At 39.3% G+C, this 22,212-nt stretch overlaps 1 protein-coding gene across 2 annotated transcripts in view; it reads right to left on the bottom strand.

The window, feature by feature from the left end:
• Positions 1-410: 410 nt before the first annotated feature.
• LOC133518617 (rho GTPase-activating protein conundrum) overlaps positions 411-22,212 on the bottom strand; it is a 165,476-nt gene continuing 143,674 nt past the window's right edge. For both annotated transcript variants that reach the window (XM_061852289.1, XM_061852290.1), the window contains 9 exons: positions 11,669-11,790; positions 5,641-5,810; positions 5,125-5,230; positions 3,810-3,915; positions 3,434-3,593; positions 2,873-3,039; positions 2,562-2,742; positions 1,860-2,043; positions 411-1,312 (listed from right to left, as the gene is read on the bottom strand). In XM_061852289.1, coding sequence (XP_061708273.1) covers positions 1,141-1,312; positions 1,860-2,043; positions 2,562-2,742; positions 2,873-3,039; positions 3,434-3,593; positions 3,810-3,915; positions 5,125-5,230; positions 5,641-5,810; positions 11,669-11,790 — 1,368 coding nt within the window. In that variant the 3' untranslated portion in view covers positions 411-1,140. The remainder of the gene's footprint in view (positions 1,313-1,859; positions 2,044-2,561; positions 2,743-2,872; positions 3,040-3,433; positions 3,594-3,809; positions 3,916-5,124; positions 5,231-5,640; positions 5,811-11,668; positions 11,791-22,212) is intronic.

The following is a 22,212-nucleotide window of genomic DNA, read 5'->3' as shown; positions in this document are numbered from 1 at the left end:
CAAATCACTTTGATTTTAATGTGTGGCTTCAGCATAATATATTCTAGGTTTATAGGTTTCGCTTTTTTGAAAAATTGTTTTGCTAATAGTGAACCTATAAACCTAGTTTTTCATTGTGTCAATAACATACTACCCTGGAAAATATTTAAAAGTTGAAACGTTTTCTCTTTTTGTGTGGACGACCATGCGACGATCATATTTCCCTCTTAGTCATTTTATTTGCAAACTAAGTAAGGTTATTTCGGAAATTAAGTATAGTTCGAATCGTGTCATTCACCTTTAATAATATGACATTAAGAGTTCAATAAGGCACATGCCGTCTATAATCCCGAAAATCATTTTAAAAACCACTTATGTTTCGTTGATAAGATTCCTTTTTCGGAATTATCCGCTACTTTTTTGCGATTCTCTTTTCGGAATTTCCCGACGACACTTCCGGATTAGCGAGGTACTACTGTAATAAAAAAATCTTTTTTTTTTCTTGGATTCACGTTCACTCGCAATTTAATAACTAAGTTACCAATGAAATCTTTTAATGCAAACTTTTTTATAAGAGGACGATTTTAACGGAATTTCACATTAACTAAAACTGGTTATTTCACTAAAACAAGATGAATATTTGGCATCCCATTCACAATTATATACCACACTAAATGCGTTAACATTATTAACACGGAGTATATATGCGTTAACATTAAATATCATATCACTCATTATAATAAAATTGTTCAATATGCACTGCTTGACAAGTGCGAATGACCTCTACCAACCTAATTTATTGCGTTTTATATGTCAAAATTTAAAACTTACAAAAATAGTGGAGTAAAATACCAAACATTTGGTCATGCGTTCCAATATAACCAAGTATATGTTATTTATTATTTATAATCTTAGTGTGATGATTAAAAAAACAAAACACAAGCATGCAAACTTACAAAACATGCACGCTATTCGACGCACAGCGTCAAATCTGACCCACCATTTTGTTTTCGCGCGCTATTTTGACATTTAGATTTCATAATCGAATTGACACCTTTAGTCTTCCAGCATAGTCGAAACTATTATTACTAAAGTGAATTTTGTGACATCACTAGCTCGCTAGCGCGAACGATTTAGCACCTTATATCTTAATGTATAGAGTCAGATATGGTTCCTACGGTGCGGCGAAGGTTTTCGCTGTGAAGCCGCCAGGATAGAAGCGGGGATGAGCCAGAGTTGCTCGCACCAGCGCATGAGGGCTTCCGTTACGTGGCAACTGTTCGCCGCCGTGGCCAGCTGCGTCTCCAGGCTGTCTGATTGCTTTATCAGGAGGCTGGAACAAGAATTATAAGGTTAGCTTTGTTTGTTATTAACCCTAATACTGCCGAAGTCGTCAACGGTTGCAGTGTAATACCTATACACTTTCATGCATTCCAATACGGTGGCACTTTATATTAACCGGGCGTAACGTTCAAAGGGTTAAGCAGTAAGGTCTGCAAACGATACCACTATGCTTAGAAATAATTAAAAAGAAATAAATACATAATGGCAAGACGATGAGCTCTGTATGTCGGGCTTAGCCCGACAATATGGTGTGTCAGAACTAAAAAGCGCCGCGGGCACTGGTTGTGTAACAGCGTCGCCCAATTTTAAAGTGTGAAGGGTGTCGCCTGTGAAAGGCACTTGCCTAGCGAGTGAGGGTGCGCGAAGCGCGCTCTGAATGTCGGGTTGGGCCCGACATTGCAGTGTGAGTGGCGCCCTGTATGTAGTGAGCACGCTTCGCAGCCATACGCCAGCGGTGTCACGAAGTGCGCGCTACTCGTGACAGTAATACCTAGTTAGTTCGCAATACGTAAATGTTTTTTGGTGTAGGTAGTTACCTAGGTGGAAACAGAGCCGGCGCTATGATCATGGCGACGTTGTGCGCGCTCATCTTGTTGGTGGCGGCGCGCGCCACGATGTCGCGCGCGAGCGCGAGGATGCAGCGCAGCGCGGCGCGCTGCTCGCCCGGCAGCAGCAGCACCAGCAGGTTCAGGGCGCGGGCCTGCGTCGGGCCCGTCAGGGCTGGAATATAAAAATATATATCATTTTTATTCCTTATATTTTTAAGTTCAGAGGCTGTCAATACCTAAAGCGCGCACACTGTCTATTTCTATCGGAGTAAATGAGATAGCACTGTCGCATGTTACTGGGCCTGGGCGAGGGAATAATAGGAAAAATATTTAAATAAAAAAAAGTGAATTATTAGTGTAATATTTTACTCGACCACGGTTTAGATATAAATGTTTTGAAATTGTGATTTTAATTGCAGACCCATAAGTCAAAACAATAAAGACATAGAACCGTTTAGTTGTCATTTAAGACCAATCTTTGCAATTATTTTCGAGCCGATTTCGTTCAATCATGTATCGAGTACAACCACGGTCTTTGAAATATAATTAATATGAACATATATTTTTCTTACTTGACTAAAACGAATAGTCTTTCTTAAAAAACTGTTTAAGTAACATCAATTTCAAGGACATTGGGTGTTGACAGCCTCTTAATAACTAACCTTTTTAAATAAGTAAATGTTAACTTACCATACGTGTGGTAGAAGAGTCGCATGAGCTCCTGCGTGAGCGGAGGCTGCGGCAACGCTCGTAGCAGCCGTTTAAAGACCGCTGCCAAATCGTGGCTGCTTGCACCAGCCAAGGCTGCCTCTACTGCGCCTCGGTTTTCCGTATACCAGGAACGCTCTATCAGTTGGCAGAGCGCTTCGATCTGTGAACGAATGGATATATACATTTAATAAGTTTATTATCAATACCCAGGTCAAGTTAAACATGTTTATTACTAACTACATACTTTTAAAATCTGATCGCTTATAAAATATTAAGATAATTTGACTCGCCTTGTGCTTATTCCCGGCTACTCGCAGCAGCCCCTCGTCTGCCGCCCGCGCGGCCAGCGTGCCGGCCAGCGCCCGCAGGACTCCGGGCACGGAGCTCCAGGTTTCCTCCCACAGCAGCATGTCCTTCCGGAGCAGGGTTTCGAGGGAGACCCCGAATACTGAGCCCTCTGGAATGATGAAGAATTAAGTTGTGTTTTCAGCACAGCTGTCTCAATGGCTGACCTCCTACAAATCGAGGGACCGAATCACCAATATTTTAAATCGATATAGTATACTTGAAGCTTTAAATAAAGTTTGAAAGTTCAATAAAATCTGCAGCTGAGTTCGGAATTATTTTTTCAAAACCCTCTGGCTTCTTACGTAGCATCTAAGTATTTTAAGTACAAAATACATAATTTTGGACATTGGCGTCCCAGGAAAGGTTAAGTTGCTTATGAAATCTTTATTCTTCAACGATTATTTCCGTATTAATGGTTTACTTAATCACGGATTGTAGGAATAAAACTAAGACATACAATTATTGCTAAGATTATGCCAATATTAACTAATTCTTCCACATACCTTCCTTCCTCTTCTTCTTAGGCGGTTTCCTCTTCTGGAAGGGCAGCGAGTATTTGTCAAAGAGTGCAGTCAGCTCCAGCAGTAGGAGTTGCGGCAGACGCTTCAGTTGAGGCTCGCCGATGCTTTCCACATCTACCACGCTACCCTCCTCAGGCCATTCCTGCAAAAAAATCTAATATTAGGGGCATCCTTAAACCATTCGGTTGAGCAGAAAAAGATACGTTGCGCTACCTGAGGCTGCCACCGGGTTTTTGGGAACCTCTGCAGCAGCAGAGAGCCGTGGCAGTACACTCGTTCTTGAACCATGTCCGCTGCGGCAGAATAATGAAGAAAAAGTGCGTAAGTAAACGTCGTACGTAATTAAAAATATCCTTACCTCCTCATGGTCCATCATCTGCCGGTCCAGGTTAAACTTGTGTTCGAAGCTGAGTGGTTGCTGCACGGACGCCGCGCTTTTTGCCCGCGACACGACAGTGTGCTTGCTGCAAGAGAAATTATAAAATGATACTCACAGCTTTAGCTACAACCTAGACGGAGAAACAATCGTACAGTGCATGCACTTTGCGATTTCAGTGGAATGTATTTTCGCGAACGCTCTGGGGATCAATATGTATGTCCTTAATTGTCGCGGCTTTTTCAACAGTATATGGGGCTCTTTATGAACGTAGTGTCCAGCATTTAAAGGGTAAATGCTAATAGTTTTCTATTGTCTGTGACTCAGCTGACTTGCTGCTTACCATACTCGTACCTACTTACTTTTACTATACTTTCGCTTTATACTTAGGTATATCTTTATACTTAGGTATGTGCTCCAGAAAATGAATTATTTCAGTCGTTTTCGACACAGCTTTCTAGAAACAATCACACATAGAAATCACTATAAAATAGTGCCCAGAGCGTTGGCTGTAAAACTAAGTGCTAAAACAATTTAGCCCATGACACTTGAAATGAAATGAAATGAAATGAAATCGTTTATTCACAATGAACATATGGTAACATAAGATCTTAAATTACAAGCATTGTGTCCCATGATATATTCAGCCCATGTAGACATGTGAACAGTTGTCAGTGATAACTTGATTAGATCACTCGGTCAATTAAAATGAATTATATTTATATGATTAAATATAATTTAACATCAACTAATAACTTGTGGCCACAGTGGGGACATTAGCACTTGCATCAAGATCAAGCATTGAGATCACGTCGTTAAAGATCTGGAGCACAGCTATTAGGTCTCTTGTAACAGAGAGGATATTAAACTTAACGTTTCTAAGAGGAAAACTTACAATATGAAAGACAGATTTTGTGAGTTTCATGTCACGTGATATATTAAGGTGCTGATAGGCTTGAGCATTCACTCGAGCAGAATATAGAGCATTAGCAGTCCTCTAATAGGGCTCAGATTTTATTTTTCAGAACAGCTGAAGGCACATTTTAATAATGGGTACTTAGGTACCTGCGACAAAATCATATGTCCTTTGAAATGGCAATGGTTTCAGTCATGTGCTACGTCCCGTACTATTGTCTCTTCGAACACTTTATTTTGCCCCATAAATAGTAAGTTGAGTTAGTTTACGTTAAGTATGTTGAATGTGTTTGCACTTACATGCTAAGTAGACGCATGTGAAACTTAGTCATTTCGTTCATCTCTGGCTCTGACTGTAGGGCAAAATGTGTGTAATACTTACACGAAAGGGTCGTTGTCCTTCAGTATTGATCCGTTGATTCGCTCCTTGCCTATTCTTGGACCCTGGACTGTCCCGTATCTTTGGTAGCCTAGGAGTTCGATGCCCTCTGAAAAAGGTAATTATTATTTAATAAGCAGTTTCTATTGACAGATAGAAGACAGAGGATAATCTTGGTATTATCTGCAAGTCTTGAGTGGGAGACAGGTTTACACATACATAATTTTTTTTAAACCTGTGTTCTTCTTTTGGAACCTCTACTGCCGAAGTTTAGTGACAAATGTGTTAAGTTGACACTGAATTTCTCATGTATGCTATCTCTTGGATTTCTGTGACATAATAAGTTGTTGTTTTGGAGGTAGTAGTAAACCTTAATCACTGGATGATACCTACGCTGCATTAGTGAAAGGTTCGATGGAAATTTTGGCCGTCTTTCCGATGTTTGTTGTCAAAAGACAACATTTGTGGGCATCATAAGGATAAAAGCTACAGTCTTTTAGTGGTAACACTATCACTTACCAGTATTCGTAGCTATATCAGCCCAATGCAAGTCATTCGGCTTGAACAGCTCGTGCATGGGTAGCGGAGCTTCCAAGGCAGGTGGTGAGAGCCGCGCCCGTCTCGGCGCCGCTGGTGCGGACGGCGTACGGGCGAGGGGAGAGTGTGCGCCGGTTGGGGGGAAACTGTCGCTGTAATCAACCGGTTTTCTGTTAATTTCATTCATTTGCTAGGTGTTTGTAATTTATATGATATAGGAGGCAATCGAGCAGACGAATCCGTCGCCCATGGGCAACACTAGAGGGGTTGTAAGTGCTTTGAGATGGGAGTACGCTCTTCTCTAGAAGGTTTGAAGGTCGTATCGGTCCGGAAATACCGGAGGCGACAGTTCATTACACAGCTTAACTATGCGAAGCAGTAATTGTTGAGATTTTTTTTGGTAAAACAACAGTTCACTTATGACATATTTGCTAAATAAATGTTTGAGTGGAGAATAAATCTACTACCTACTTAACTGAGGCGGCTGTTAAGAGTCCTTATTCCTACAGACGAGCGTATTTTGTAAAATGCTTCCTTTTTCATTCAAGATTACGACGTAACTATTAGTATCTATTCAAAAACTGATAACGTACTTAAATAATCGTTTCCTAAATTAGGGGCTCCAACAGTTCAAATTTTCATTTTCTCTTTTAAACCTCTTTTTTAATGAGGTTATTTGGGAGTCTTTTCCAAATTTTGCAGTGAGATGTGGCGTTTCGGTTCTCAATTTTGCTATAAACAAGAATCATTTGGTACATGAATGACTACAATTTGATTCAACATATCTCGTACAAGGGGCTGGAATGATTAACAATCGAAGATTCATTTGAAAAAACTGATAAAATACCTTCCGAGTTTTCTTCATTTTTTTGGCGAAAACAGGGTTTTATTATATTTTATTTCCGCAAATTGTACGCATATTTTGCTTTAAAAATAATATTATAGCAAACTGTAACTTTATGTTAACCTATAAAAAAAAAATCGTAACTATGGGACCTACATTGCCGTAAATTTATATTTTTTTAAAACACGTATAAATCACGCAGCAGCGACGCCCCGCTCTCAGTCCGCGCGGAGCGCGCTTAGAGGACGGACCTGTGCTCGATTGTCAGGCATTCGTTGCGATCGTAATCAGCTACGGAGTTCCGAGAAGTGCTATATACTGCGATTAGAAAATCTTAATAAAAGTTCATTTTTTACAGTATGCCTAACAGACTCGCTTATTGATGGATTTTCAGTGTTACTTTTTTTTTAATACTAAGTCGGTGGCAAACAAGCATACGGCCCGCATATGTACGCCTGCAACTCCAGAGGAGTTACATGCGCGTTGCCGACCCTAACCCCCTCCCGCCCCTCGTTGAGCTCTGGCAACCTTACTCACCGGCAGGAACACAACACTATGAGTAAGGCTAGACCTTATTTGTTATTTGGCTGCGATTTTCTGAAAAACGCATTTTCACTTGAAATTACGTTAGGGTTTGCATTATTATTTTTGACCCGGATGAAGTCCAAGTTCTCATGATGGAGTCAGGAGTTGGTCACCAGAACTCCTAATCTACTAATTATAATCCCATCGTGTTTGGGCTCAAAAGATTTGCCCTAACGAACACCATCGATCTAGATGAGGTCCAGGGTCTCATGATGGAGTCAGGAGTTGGTCACTAGAACTCCTAATCTACTCATTATAATTCCATCGTGTTTGGGCTCAACAGAGTTGCCCTGATGAGCACCTTCAATCTAGATGAGGTCCAGGGTCTCATGATGGAGTCAGGAGCTGGTCACCAGAACTCCTAATCTACTCATCATAACTCCATCGTGTTTGGGTTAAATAGAGTTGCCCTGACGAGCACCATCAATCTAGATGAGGTCCAGGGTCTCATGATGGAGTCAGGAGCTGGTCACCAGAACTCCTAATCTACTCATCATAACTCCATCGTGTTCGGGCTCAATAGATTTGCCCTGACGAGCATCATCAATCTAGATAAAGTCCAGGGTCTCATGATGGAGTCAGGAGTTGGTCACTAGAACTCCTAATCTACTCATTATAATTCCAACGTGTTTGGGCTCAAAAGATTTGCCCTGATGAGCACCATCGATCTAGATGAGGTCCAGGGTCTCATGATGGAGTCAGGAGTTGGTCACCAGAACTCCTACTCTACTCATCATAACTCCATCGTGTTTGGGCTCAATAGAGTTGCCCTGACGAGCACCTTCAATCTAGATGAGGTCCAGGGTCTCATGATGGAGTCAGGAGCTGGTCACCAGAACTCCTAATCTACTCATCATAACTCCATCGTGTTTGGGTTCAATAGAGTTGCCCTGACGAGCACCATCAATCTAGATCAGGTCCAGGGTCTCATGATGGACTCAGGAGTTGATCACCAGAACTCCTAGTCTATTCATCATAACTCCATCGTGTTTGGGCTCAAAAGATTTGCCCTGACGAGTACCATCGATCTAGATTAAGTCGAGGGTCTCATGATGGACTCAGTAGTTGGTCACCAGAACTCCTAATCTATTCATCATAACCTCATCGTGTTCGGGCTCAATAGATTTGCCCTGACGAGCATCATCAATCTAGATAAAGTCCAGGGTCTCATGATGGAGTCAGGAGTTGGTCACCAGAACTCCTAATCTACTCATCATAACTCCATCGTGTATGGGCTCAATAGAGTTGCCCTGACGAGCACCATCAATCTAGATCAGGTCCAGGGTCTCATGATGGACTCAGGAGTTGATCACCAGAACTCCTAGTCTATTCATCATAACTCCATCGTGTTTGGGCTCAAAAGATTTGCCCTGACGAGTACCATCGATCTAGATTAAGTCGAGGGTCTCATGATGGACTCAGTAGTTGGTCACCAGAACTCCTAATCTATTCATCATAATGGTAATTTGATGGTGCTTGTCGGAGTAAATCTATTGAGCCCAAACACGATGGAGTTATGATAAATAGATTACGAGTTCTGGTGACCAACTCCTGACTCCATCATGAGACCCTGGACTTCATCTAGATCGATGGTACTCGTCAGGGCAAATCTTTTGAGCCCAAACACGATGGAATTATAATGAGTAGATTAGGAGTTCTAGTGACCAACTCCTGACTCCATCATGAGACCCTGAACATCATCTAGATTGATGGTGCTCGTGAGGGCAAATCTATTGAGCCCAAACACGATGGAGTTATGATGAGTAGATTAGGAATTATGGTGACCAACTCCTGACTCCATCATGAGACCCTGGACTTCATCTAGATCGATGGTACTCGTCAGGGCAAATCTTTTGAGCCCAAACTCGATGGAATTATAATGAGTAGATTAGGAGTTCTAGTGACCAACTCCTGACTCCATCATGAGACCCTGAACATCATCTAGATTGATGGTGCTCGTGAGGGCAAATCTATTGAGCCCAAACACGATGGAGTTATGATGAGTAGATTAGGAATTATGGTGACCAACTCCTGACTCCATCATAAGAACCTGGATGGACTTCATTCGGGTCAAAAATAATAATACAAACCCTAACGTGATTTCAAATAACACTGAAACTCTATAGCACTAATGTGCGCAAACGATTGGCATCTTGACTACGCAGCATGGGTGCGTAGCCACTATGCCAATCGATACGACAACGAAACACTATCCGTCTCTCTCTCGTACTAATATGCACAAACGATTGGCATCTTGGCTGGGCAGCATGGGTGCGTAGCCAACATGCCAAACGTTTACGATACGACAAGGAAACACTATCTGTCTCTTTATCGCACTAATATGCGCAATCGATTGGCTTCTTGGCTAGGTATCATGGGTGCGTAGCCAACATGCCAATCGTTTACGATACGACAACGAAACACTACTCTCTCTCTATCGCACTAATATACGCAAACGATTGGTATTTTGGCTAGGCACTAAGCAAGTGTGTGGCCAACATGCCAATCGTTTACGATACGACAACGAAACACTATCTGTCTCTCTATCGCACTAATATACTTTATTTATACCTGCAGTCATTTAGTAACTTCTTCATTTTCCATTGGTGTGAAAGAGACAGAATAAAGAGCAAGGGTTATAAGTACACTCTGTAGTCTGTACACTTAGTAGTAGTGTACATAAAAAAAAACTACTGTGCATATACAATAAAATAAAGAGTGCCCATATGATATCATATGACACTAAAATTAATGTTGCTTGAAATTATATTGAAAACTATCAAGATTATTCTAGTCTGCATTGAAACGCGCGTCGCGTTGCCGGCGCTCGCGTACCGAGCGCCAACGCCATCTATCGAGCGTTATTTCGTGAAATCGGAGAACGCTCCAAGGATTAAGGGCTCTTAAGAAGTTATGATTGCCTACGGACTGGCAAAAAGTTTGGATGCATGAGTGATTCTTATTATATAAGTAGAATTTTCATCCTAAAAACTACCTTCTAGTTTAACAAGTCACTGCAATAATTCTACCAACGGAATCTAAGTTTCGATTTATCATTGGTTCTTAACCTTTTAGTGATAAGGGACCAGCAGCATCCAGGAGAATCAACTGTTTGGAAGAGAATATTAATGAGCCAATCACGAATAAAACTAGACGAGGCTTCATTTACAGGGACCACGGATGAAGAATCATTGAACACTCAAAGCACTGTTTTGCAAAATTGAGAATCTGCAGTTTATATCAAATATCAAACATTTATTCAGCAAATAGGCCACAGGGGCACTTTTACATGTCCATTTTTACAAACAATAAATTTAAAAAAAAAACAATTACAAATATCGAATCTATGAAATAATAAATACTTTATTAGAGATGTATACTGTCTCTAAATGTCAAATTACACAAAAAAAACTATGATAAAAAAATAAAACCATAAAATACTAAAATTCTTTAGAGATGTATAAGTCTCTAAGTGTCAGAGATAAAATATAAAAATATATATACAACACTTGCAAAAAATTATAAGCAGACTCATCGCACAATCCACGGAATCGATAGAACCTACAATTTTCCGGTGCACTTCTCAAGTGCAAAAGAAAAATAGCGTCGGGATATCCGCCATACGAGTATAATTGTCAGTATGGCTTTCCTGTCGCTTGCACAACGTTCGCACGCTTCCGAGAGGTGTTTATCCACAATGATCTTTGATGGTTTTCCGGAATATGCCAATGTCTTGGATGTACTTATTTTGTTGACAATTTATATTTTATCTGCGGTGACGTTCCGCCGATTATATAATTTATTAGTTCAGAACAAACGTTACAATCTCAAAATAAAAGCCCTTCCACTACTGATTGCAATTGAGATCTTAGGATAATAGGGCACGGATAACTCCAGTTCAGATTGCGAGTCCTTGCCAATATCTGCGATGTCGCTTGCCGCATCATCATGCTGAGCCAGCACCAATTCTCTGCCTCGAAACATGGTTATGTATTGTTATTTGTTTCAAGTTTGTAAACTAGTTTTTAATGTTAATTCTTAGCTGCATGCCTTTGTTATCGATACCTACCTACCATGCATGTTGTGGAAATGAATAATGTTTTATCTATCTATTGCGTTTGTAGCATGGGCAGGTTTCTGCAATTCGACGACTGGCACCTATTTAGCGTGAAGTTATCCATCTATTTAGTCGACATATTTAGATGACGGTAAACACAGTAGAAAGTAAGCTTCTGGTGGCTGAGAGGAAGATTCTTTGAAAATCCTCGGCCCAATGCAGTGCCCCGATGGCAGCTGGAGAATCCGCAAAAACGTTGAAGTATAACAAATAGCTGAGCCAAATATCATGAAAAGAGCGTTTGAGGGAAAACCGACAGCACGCCACCCGGCCGGTTGACCTAGGTATCGATGGGCGCATGTGGTGGACACGGATCTGCGCGAGCTCCAAGTTGAGACTGGCGAGGAACTGCACAGGACCGGGATCAATGGCGAGCTACTGATGTGTTGGATGCCAAGACACACTTTGGGTCGCTGCGCCAGAGGAGTATGTAAGTAAATAAAGATAGTAGCTCTATTACTTACACAAAATCTGGAGGTGTATGGTCGGCCCATTCCACTGGCGGGCTGCCGGAGCCCCCACTGGGCAAAGAGTCCAAAGAGTCGGGCGTCGCGCTTCGGGACCTCGGCTCGCTGCCACTCGAGTTCTGGAACAGAGACAACTTGTTATGCTTATGGAATTTTAAAGGAATCGATTTTTAATTCTACAGAGAGAGAGAGAGAGAGAGAGAGAGAGTACATACTGTAAGAAATTCTACATAGGTGCTATTACTTGACATAACGTTCACTAATTATATGGTCGATACGAGTAGATGGCAAGATCGATACAAGACAAAGGCAAAAGTCCGATATTTTTTATAATACGTAAAGTGTACTAGACTTGGGCCAAACTACGTTTTCTTGTCAAGTATGGCACTTCTATGGGTTACGAGTATGCATTGTTACTGAAAAAACAGTGCAAAGTTAACGTGATCGGCGTCTAATAATAATAATTTAATCTTTCATTGTTTAAAGCTCAACATTATTGAGGAACAACGTATTGTACAGTCGCCATCAGATTTATCGGAGCGGCCGAAGTGCTCAAAAATATCTGAACACGCACTCTAACGCCTTGAAAATAGAGGCGTGTTCATCTGAAATGAAATATCTATTTGTGATGTGATCACCTTGACTGCTCCGATATATCTGATGGTGACTGTACTTATGTATCAAAATCAATAATGTTGTTCATTAAAACAGTTCGTGAGGCATTAATTTACTTATAACTTCTAGCAAATAAAGAGAGAGAGAGAGAGAGAAAATATTTATTGCCACAAAAACCTTATGAACAAAGTACAATAATAACCTTAAATACTAAATACAAATTAATTAGAAGGATAGGTAATTCGTTACATTTATGTTATATATCGGAACGGAACGAGTGAAACAAATGCTGCTCAGATACGCACTGACGTTTATTCGCAATGACACCTTATTATAAGTACATGCATACAGTAGTATACGTAACATTTCTCCCCGTTTTTAATGGAGAGTAAGCTTCTTAATCTAATTTACAGTTTCGCATAATTCATACAATAAAAAGGTTTGTAATCTGTTCGGGGAAGTGGACGCAACAACATGCCTGACAAACCGCCCCTTAAACTCTGGTCAGCGGGGGTAGCTACCTGCTGCGGCTGAACATTGTCGTCAGAGACCTCAAGGAATCCCTCAGCTTCTCCGCCTGAAGTAGCAACCTGGGTGGACCCGTCCGAGGTACCATTTTCCTCTCCCCTTTCAGCTGGCGAAGACGAGACAGGCTCATGACTGCCGCTGGCCACCGGTGAAGAAGACTCAATCTCGTTGGTAGCACCACTGTTGTTGACAGAGGGTTCTTCTGTTTCATCTAAACTTTGATAACTGGGGTAACGGAATCTGTTGACGTCCACTCCTTTAATCGGTACCAGTTGATTTACATGTTTTTTTACTTGCACTTGTACCATGACGGTCTAAAAGCGAACATATGTCGACAAATGGAACAACTTGGAGATCTTTCGGCAATGCCAAATCTGATGCCAACTTGTAAGTGGCATCGCTGAGTGCGCTCAACAACACCGCCCGTCGCTTCGTTCCTGTCGCGTCACTTTGCTCATCGATGCCATTAGCTATGAACCACTGTTGTATACGCGCTTTATACACTTTCCACGTTTGTGTATTGTGGTCAAAATTCGTCAAAATCCCGATTTGAGACGAATTCATGTCCACCACTATTCACTTTTTTTAAACACGCGGGTAGATCGTCGCCACTTATATATCGGAACGGAACGAGTGAAACAAATGCTGCTCAGATACGCACTGACGTTTATTCGCAATGACACCTTATTATAAGTACATGCATACAGTAGCATACGTAACAATTTAATTAACCTGATGATTGGGCAATGGGCTCCAATCTCAGCATATGCCAAGCAGAGGGCCTAACGCTGGTTTTCAGACTGGACCCTTGAGATCGGTCGGTCGCAGGTTAACAAATTACTGTGCTTTGCTAGGCTCTAAATACAAATATAGAATCAAAACAAAAGTAAAATATATAGAATTGAAAAAGAGAAAAAATTGTGTGCTCATGTATGTGCGTGTGTGTGTGTGTGTTTGTGTGTGCGTGTATATGTCTGTGTCTGTGTGGGTGTGGTATTTAGTCTTTATGGGTTAAGCGTGCGAATGTATGCAACTGCCAAATTTCGTGCCTTCAGGAGGGAGAAAAAAATCTGCTCTGCGTATCAAGTAAATACATTTTGACTAACTAATACAAACTTGAACTTAACCACAACTGTATCAAAGCTATGATAAAACAGCGAAGAAACCTGAATTGACGCATCACCTACCCACGAGGCTTATACTTAAAACAAGAAAACACTTTCTACCTATTAGGCGTCCAAATAATTATATAAGCGCATGTGACAATAGCCCGTATATCAGCTTTTCCCAACAATCATCTGTCCTCTGCTACCGTAGACAAAAAAACGTAACTTCATACGAGCTACGTAATGACATATGACTTCTTGAGTCGGGAGTTATAATAGCTGTAGCTTTCTAAATGTGGTGTTTCCATTAGTTTGTGGTTTTAAAAGATACCTAATCTGTGGTGATAGTGAATTAGCAAGTGTTGGTTGTTTGGAGTGTGGAATTAAGAGGAGTGACATCTCTTATGGTAGAATTGTTGCAAAAGTGTCCAGAGGTCAGCTATAAATAATAGTTCCAAATCTCTCCAGAGTAGCGCTAGAGTAGCTAAGAACCTTGGCGTTATTGACGGAGTGAAGTGCGCTGTCTATGATTTGATTTTTTTGTTCAAGTATTCTAGGTATTGTAGCGCCACCTATTTAAGGTTTTTTGATGACACTTTTTGGTACATGGAGATTTATTTCCTGGAGGTAGTTGGTTGTTTGGAGACTTAGAACTCTTTTAAGCTTGTGGTTAACGAGTAAAACATACAATAGTTGCGTATATTCTTGATTGCATACTTTAAATGGTTTTAATGTTATTTCATGTATGGGCTATCTGAACTATAATAATCATTTTGATACAAAAAAGCAAAGAGTAGTATAATATATAGGACACAAACAATAAAACAATGACCAATCACGTGCCGCCGCGCTCCCATAGAAAAGACATAAATAGGCAACTATTTCATAAGCATATCCATTCAACGCGCGTTTATGTCTTTTGTACTACATTTTTGTCTATTGAGATACTTACCAATATTCATTAATTATTTAGGTTTTATAGTAAAAAAAATATTATTTTCAATGACTCGTAGAAAAGGTATTGTATACAATACTTATATCAGTAAGGTTCGTTGCCTAAACACGGTATTTACTCGGCTGAAAAGCTCTCTACGATTGTATAAATTACTATTTCGGAGTGACTTGGTAAAGCAATATATTAGTTAGTTATACCTAAGGGTTAGCGTTATTGTTTTCAATTAACATTGACAATCAACGAACGAACCCTGCCGCGACTGCGCGCCGCAAACAGCAGCAGTCGCGCCGCAAACAGCAGCAGTCGCGCCGCTGCAGTAATGTCGCACCAGTAATGTCGCAACGGTAGTGCAGCTGCAGTTGGAAATGGACTGGCACCTTGACAGAGACCCGACTGCGACATTTCGAATTTCCTCTGAAGTGTATCCAGCGTATTCATTAGGAACTTCTTGAAATATCCTCCATACCCATTGACACTAAACTAATTAGTATTAACAGTTAAAAAGCTACGGTCGTACCATATTAGTCGCACAGCTAGTCCCGTATAAGGGCATTAAGGTATTTTTATAGATTGGCCTCTTCCGCCACGGCCTGGCTATATAAGGGCGTTGCTGTGATCGCCATCGGAAGTCTGTTTGGCCGTCTGAAGATAATTAGATTAGTTTATGGGTTTCTACGGGGCTTGATTGATGATAAGTAGAAGTGTCCACAGTTAGTTGACTTTATATCGTTCTTTATAGGTACAGTAATCGTATGTCGCCGGATTTCGCAGATCATCATTATTATTTTTTTTATACTACGTCGGTGGCAAACAAGCATACGGCCTGTCTGATGGTAAGCAGTCTCCGTAGCCTATGTACACCTGCAACTCCAGAGGAGTTACATGCGCGTTGCCGACCCTAACCCTACCCCCCTCGTTGAGCTCTGGCAACCTTACTCACCGGCAGGAACACAACACTATGAGTAGGGTCAAGTGTTATTTGGCTGTGGTTTTCTGTAAGGTGGAGGTACTTCCCCAGTTGGGCTCTGCTCTAGATCTGGAATGACATCTGCTGTGCTGTGCCCTACCACACAAGGCGAGATGACATTCACATTGCCCATACCTCTCTTTTGGACGTAGTTTAAGGGCATACCCGGGTCCAAATTTCTTATTAGTAAACGAGACCAAAAATATCCATATTTTAGAAGTATTCCATTGAAATAAGGTCATGATTGTTTCAACCGTCTAAATTCCATTATATGCTCATCTGACAGAACATAATTTCCCTCAAAAAGTGTACACTGATGAAAAAAATTAATTATCGTCTCTATAGCTCAGTAGCTTTGCGGCAACTGATAACATCAGTCTCTCGCGTACGCATAATTCTAAGTAATTGTCTGAAAGTGGCAAAAGCTTTTATCTACAGTAATAAGCGACAAAAAGTACATGGTACATCGTATGATACTTCAGGAAGCCTCGCAGCAGACAGCAGGCAGGCCTCGCACAGCTAAACTGAAGAATGAACCGTCGCCCCCAGTATTTCCATACTGATAGGACCTTCAAACCTTCAAGAAAAGAGGGTACTCCCATCTTAATGGCCGGCAACCCTGCGACCCCTCTGGTGTTGCACGTGCCCATGTGCGACGGTTACATTCGTATGCTCGTTTATTTCCTATATAATGTAAACAAAAACAATGTAATAAAAAAGCCCTTTATTTCGTTGTAGATTACAAAAAATAGAAAATATTAAATTCTAATATGATAGTAATAGAGTTATTAGTGTTTAAAATTAATTGTTTTCATATCATTTTAACATTATAATTATAATTGATATTTTTTGATATAATTTTAATCTGCAAGAACCCCTTTGCAGGTGAAGGCCTCCTCCAAAGAAACCTGAAGAAAACAGCCGGCCTCAACGAGATTAAAGTAGCCCAATCTAGGGAGGAAATAGCTATCTTTGGACGAGACCTTCACCTGCAGAGTGGTACTTGCAGTTTAAAAACAATGTACGTGATCCTTATTTGTCAGTTATCCGCTACTAAAAAATACCGCAAGGCGTAACACGGAAGGCATTTAAATACCGTCCTATCCGGCGATCAGAACTGGTATAAATGTCTGTCAGTAGGAGCAAGTAACCTGTTCTTGACAACTTTGTTTATGCGCCTCGGAATAGATGTTCTTCGATGGATAACGAGTAATTTGTTGGCAAGGATTCTAGTTTGTGTGTTTTCCGACGATAAATGTAAGTTTGTGGGTATGTAGACGTTTTTTTTGTAGGAATTGTTGCTTTCATTGCAAAAGCATAAGTAAGGATATTTGTTGTAGTTTTTTTTTTCAACTTCAACATTTATTCAGCAAATAGGCCACACTTTTACACGTCAACATGGAATTTACATACAAGCAAAAACAAGCACATCAACAATTATAAAATACTATACCTACTGTTTAAAGAAAAATTTAGTGAATTATTATTATTACTTAGAGATGTATAAAGTCTCTAAATGTCGAATTACAAAAAATAACTACAATAATAATAATAATAGACAGACAGATGGACATGACGAATCTATAAGGGTTCCGTTTTTTGCCATTTGGCTACGGAACCCTAAAAATGTGGGTCATATCGGTAGATTGAAATAGTATTAAACACAATTGTGATAATCTATTATATCTATTATAGCTTTTCAGTCGAGTACCGTGCTTAGGCAACGAAACGGCACGTTATTGGTCAAATTCTTTATAGTTGACTACAGGGTATCGAAATGAATGTTATAGTTGAGTTGGGAGCTCATACAAAGTACGCAATTATAGTTTGGCTGATCGAAGTAATTTACACATGGCGCCAGCATTGGTTTTACCCGTCAATCCTACGAATAGTGTCAAATTCATGTTTTTTTTTGTAGTTTTATGGTCAAACTATAAACGGGAAATCTAATCCTCCTCCATCTATACCTAAATACCTTTGAAAGATGACAGATGCCTTCTGTTTACAGTATTCTCGCGCAAAAAATTCCAAAAATGTTGTTAGTTAAGTGTCATCTTGTTACGTCGCATTCGCAAACGGCATAAGTTCATTTAAGGCAACATCGTTACAAACCATCAAAAACCCTGGTATTTCTAAACAACTTAGGTTCAAATGTAACTATTATACGTTAATTCGAATACGATTTCCCTCGCAATCAGCCTGGTTCGACATTGAGCACGAAACTAGAAATCGTTAACGATGTAGTTTCCTGTGCTAAGGGCCGGTCTGCCGTTCAGCTAATCAAGGTTTCTCTGATTAGTGCGAGATCTCTTGAGATGTTTCAAATTGTTAGGTGAGTTATGACTTGATCATATTGACAGACGTATCAAATTAATTGCGTAACATATAGGTACGGTCAAGGAATTTAATTTCAGTACCATTTCGTAATTTGTCACTGTGACAAGGTACGAAATGGTACTGTAATAAATTTCTTTCACTGTACACAGCTGTCTATATACATACCATATCATATCATTTATTCAGTAATAGTTATACATTGTCATTTATATACAGTGATCGGTTTTTTGGATTCGACATGGGGTAAACGACCTCAATCATTATGTTAGTATGGATATGCCCCGGGAATCCGGGCTTTATGTTGTTAGAAAAGGCAATAAAATACAATGTGATTATTTTATTACAATTTAAAACATCTAAGTAGCTGATAGACGAGTACTTACTCACCGTTCTTTTGTCTAAATCGAACAAATGAGCACAAATCTGATAGACGAGTACTTACTCACCGTTCTTTTGTCTAAATCGAACAAATGAGCACAAATGTTTACACTGACAGCTCATTTGCTGCCTCCAAAGCGGCACATTTTGTACCGTTTGGATAAAAGTTCGGCGAGTAAGTACGCGTGTCTATCAGCTAATATATGGTTACTACGGGTTAATTGTTTGAATAAATGAATTCGTTATCAAAAAGTGAATTACACTTCTTTCAACTGAGAGGTAGTTTGAGAAAAACAATGTCCACAATGTCAAATGGTTTTATTGCTCACCAAAAATAATTAGAACTGAAATCCAGAGAAAATAATGAAATGTCAATGTCAAGATTTTGAAGTATTTTTTCCATCATGACAGATATATAAGCTAATACTTTGTGGAGGTTTTAATATATTTCTCAACTGGTTGCCATGTAAGAGTAAAAAAATCCTTAGAGACAATTTAAATTGTTTTATTTTTGTATGGTTTGTTCGGTATCGCGGGAAACTGTCGTATCTATATTAACTTTTCTACTTGATATCCCGTGAGGCAGAATCCAAATAACCGATCACTGTTTATATATATAAAGAACCATAGATAAAGAATAAAGCATCGATACTCTTTATCTGTGCTCGTAGCATTGACAGGTAGTTAAATTAAAACTTTGACCGGTCAACCCCATTGGATGATCATTAATGCTCGAAGGAATCAAAACAAAGTTTTCTTCATTGTTTTTTAAATGGTTTGGCTTTTTACGGGTTACTTTATCTATCTAGATAACTATGTTTACATAACATAGGTACAAGCTATCTAATTGGGCTCGTAATCTTATCTCCATCGTTCTGGTTGTTGCTCCAAATCCTATTACCCATGTCCTGTTTCAAAATCACTGGGATGTCTTGGATCATTAACTTCCCGATCGACCTGATGGTTTGAAATGTTGTTTATAAATCTATTCAGTCAAGGAGCGGCTAGAAACGCGGCTAACTGCGGCTACAAAGCTATAGAATTTAAAAAAAAGGTCATATTTTGACATAAGAGATAGTAGGGTACAGTGGATCATACTCGTAAGTCCATAGTCGATTTTTTACCTAACCCACTTGCAATACCTAACCAATCAAGGAATTTATAAGCACTGTACGCACGATACCAAAAAGTGAGCCAACATTACCTACGGACGCACTCATTCAACTCTAGAAGTCATTCCTTATTCCGACTAGCTTTATTCGACGTTCATAAGCTCATTGTAATATGCCTACTTGAATAATAAACTATCTTTTATCTTTACCTATTCGAAGGCTCACTGGGTGTAAGATACAGACACTTCGGCAATGTACGACATGTCTGTATCTTACACCCGGGACACACGTCTTAGTCACAGCATTTCGATGTCGTCCCTTGCCGACTATGGTGGTTAAAGAGAAAAACTATCCATGACCTTTTAACTTTCGGCAGATTCTTGTCTTGCCTCGCTCGTCTCGTCTACTTTTTTTCCATGCATTTTTTAACTACATTCACTTGACCACTGCCATACGTTTCCAGCCGTATCCAACGAAACTTGGCGTAAAAACCGCGGCAATTTGGTATTGTTCATTTAGGGATAGAGAGGGAAGGCAAGACAGCATTTTTGGGAGCTACAGCAGACTCATTTTCAGTCAAATACATAGATATACCCCTAACAGTACTATTGCAAATATTGCAATGTCCATAGGAGATCTACATTTTTAGAATGACCGGCGAAGGACTGTACACAATGCTTAATGATAATGACATTACGTATATTTTATTGCATACAGATTAGGTATATATTATTTAGTAAATTGTATCTTCGTTTATATCTTCTTTGTAACTGAGGAAACCAGCGTGTGGTCAAAGCAAAGCACTCAACACGCTTCGTCATACGAAAAGATATTTAAATATCTTTAAGTGTTTTGGAGAGCGGCGTAAGCGGTATATCCATAACTGTTATTTTTAATTTGTCAAGATAGGTTAAATAAACAAAGATTTAAACTAAATGAGTTATGTGTCTGGGATGTAGAGAAATATAAGACAGGTGGAATTATATTCTTTCGTCCTATTTAATATTAAAATATCCAAATTGGTTGTAACATTGGGTAGTCAAAAGCCGATCAAACTGTAATAGATTAGTAACGAATAGGTATGTCCTACTTATTTCGAGGAACTACTTTATAAGGAAGTATTTTTATTAAAATATAACGGCAGTCATTGTTGCCAATCGTATCATACCAAATCAAATTCGCATTACATTACAATTAATTACATGATTATAATGAATGAACTTTGATCTTTTATAAGGGGCAATTGAATAATATCAATGATAAAGTTAAAGAAGAAATATTAAACAATAAAAGTACTTCTACAACCAGTAAGATCAAAGAACATTGTTGAAGCAATGATTATTTTTTTGTTTTTCTCTTTTTAATGAATCAAAATTAAATGGATAGGATTTAAAATACTCAATCTATGCCCAATCTAGATTTTGATAACGGTCTTAGACAAAAAATCTTGTTTCTTAGTTTTGCCATTAGAAAAAATGTATTTGAAAAATTTGACCGATGCTTCAAGCCTACGATATTGTCGTTTTTTTTCTACTGAAAAAGCTAGCTCGCCAGACTATAACGAACCGAGATCATAGACAAAAATGTACGTTTAAAAAATTACCAAGGCTTCTAAATAGGTCTTCAGCAACGCCAGCCCCTTGCAATTCTCCATTTTCTCGCAAAGTTTCAATCTCACTGTATCACAAATCATGATGACAAACAAACGCACGCACAAACAATAAAAGCAACTGCACACTTAATCAACCGACGGTATTGTGAGCAACTTCAGTTGATTTTTACCGGATGCGTTAATTACTGTTGGCGCGAAAATTTAGAACGTCCGTTCTAATAATTCAAACCGTTTTGCGTAATCCAAACGCATTTTTGCAAATTAAATATTTTGTTATCTGTATTCTTTATTATCTGTTTTTGAACGCGTCTACTTTATAAACAATTTGATCTGTATTTGTTACTATTTTTGAACGCGTCCATTACGCGCGTGACGTTTGACTACAATACGTTACATTTGAAAGAATCCCTTGAAAGTTAATAGTTATTTTATCTAATGACCGTCCATGTCAGTTATCTGGTGGCCTGAATTCGTGTCCCTTAAGGGGCATTATTAGATGGCTTGTTTTGAAACTATTTTAATGTGTTCTTACAAAATTTTATTAATTATTCTATTGGAATTGTGGTTAATGGATTTTGCAATACGTGTTTAACTAATGGGCGGCTGCTGCGTAATGACTGTAAGCATTAAATTAATCATGTTTCTTTTTGATTATGAACCAGTAAATTTTAATTTTGTGGCCTTGTCGAGGTTCACTAACAATGTACAAATTGTACATACTATATAGTTCAAAAGGCGTGAATAAAGTTTTTATTCGTCGTTCCTACTGTCCCTAGCCAGTCTACATACCATGTTTCGGTTACGTTAAACGTCTGTCATTTTGACATAATTATGTGTTTGTTAGAAAAAGACAATATTTAACAACAAGGTAATTATCAATTCGTCTACGGCAATCGTCAACGTAATTAATTCCTTTTTATGTACGGAATTA

This window comes from Cydia pomonella, chromosome 6 (genome assembly GCF_033807575.1).
Source record: "Cydia pomonella isolate Wapato2018A chromosome 6, ilCydPomo1, whole genome shotgun sequence".
In the NCBI taxonomy this organism is placed as follows: domain Eukaryota; kingdom Metazoa; phylum Arthropoda; class Insecta; order Lepidoptera; family Tortricidae; genus Cydia; species Cydia pomonella.
The sequence above is the reverse complement of the archived record's forward strand: the minus strand, read 5'-3'. Positions and strand labels throughout refer to the sequence as shown.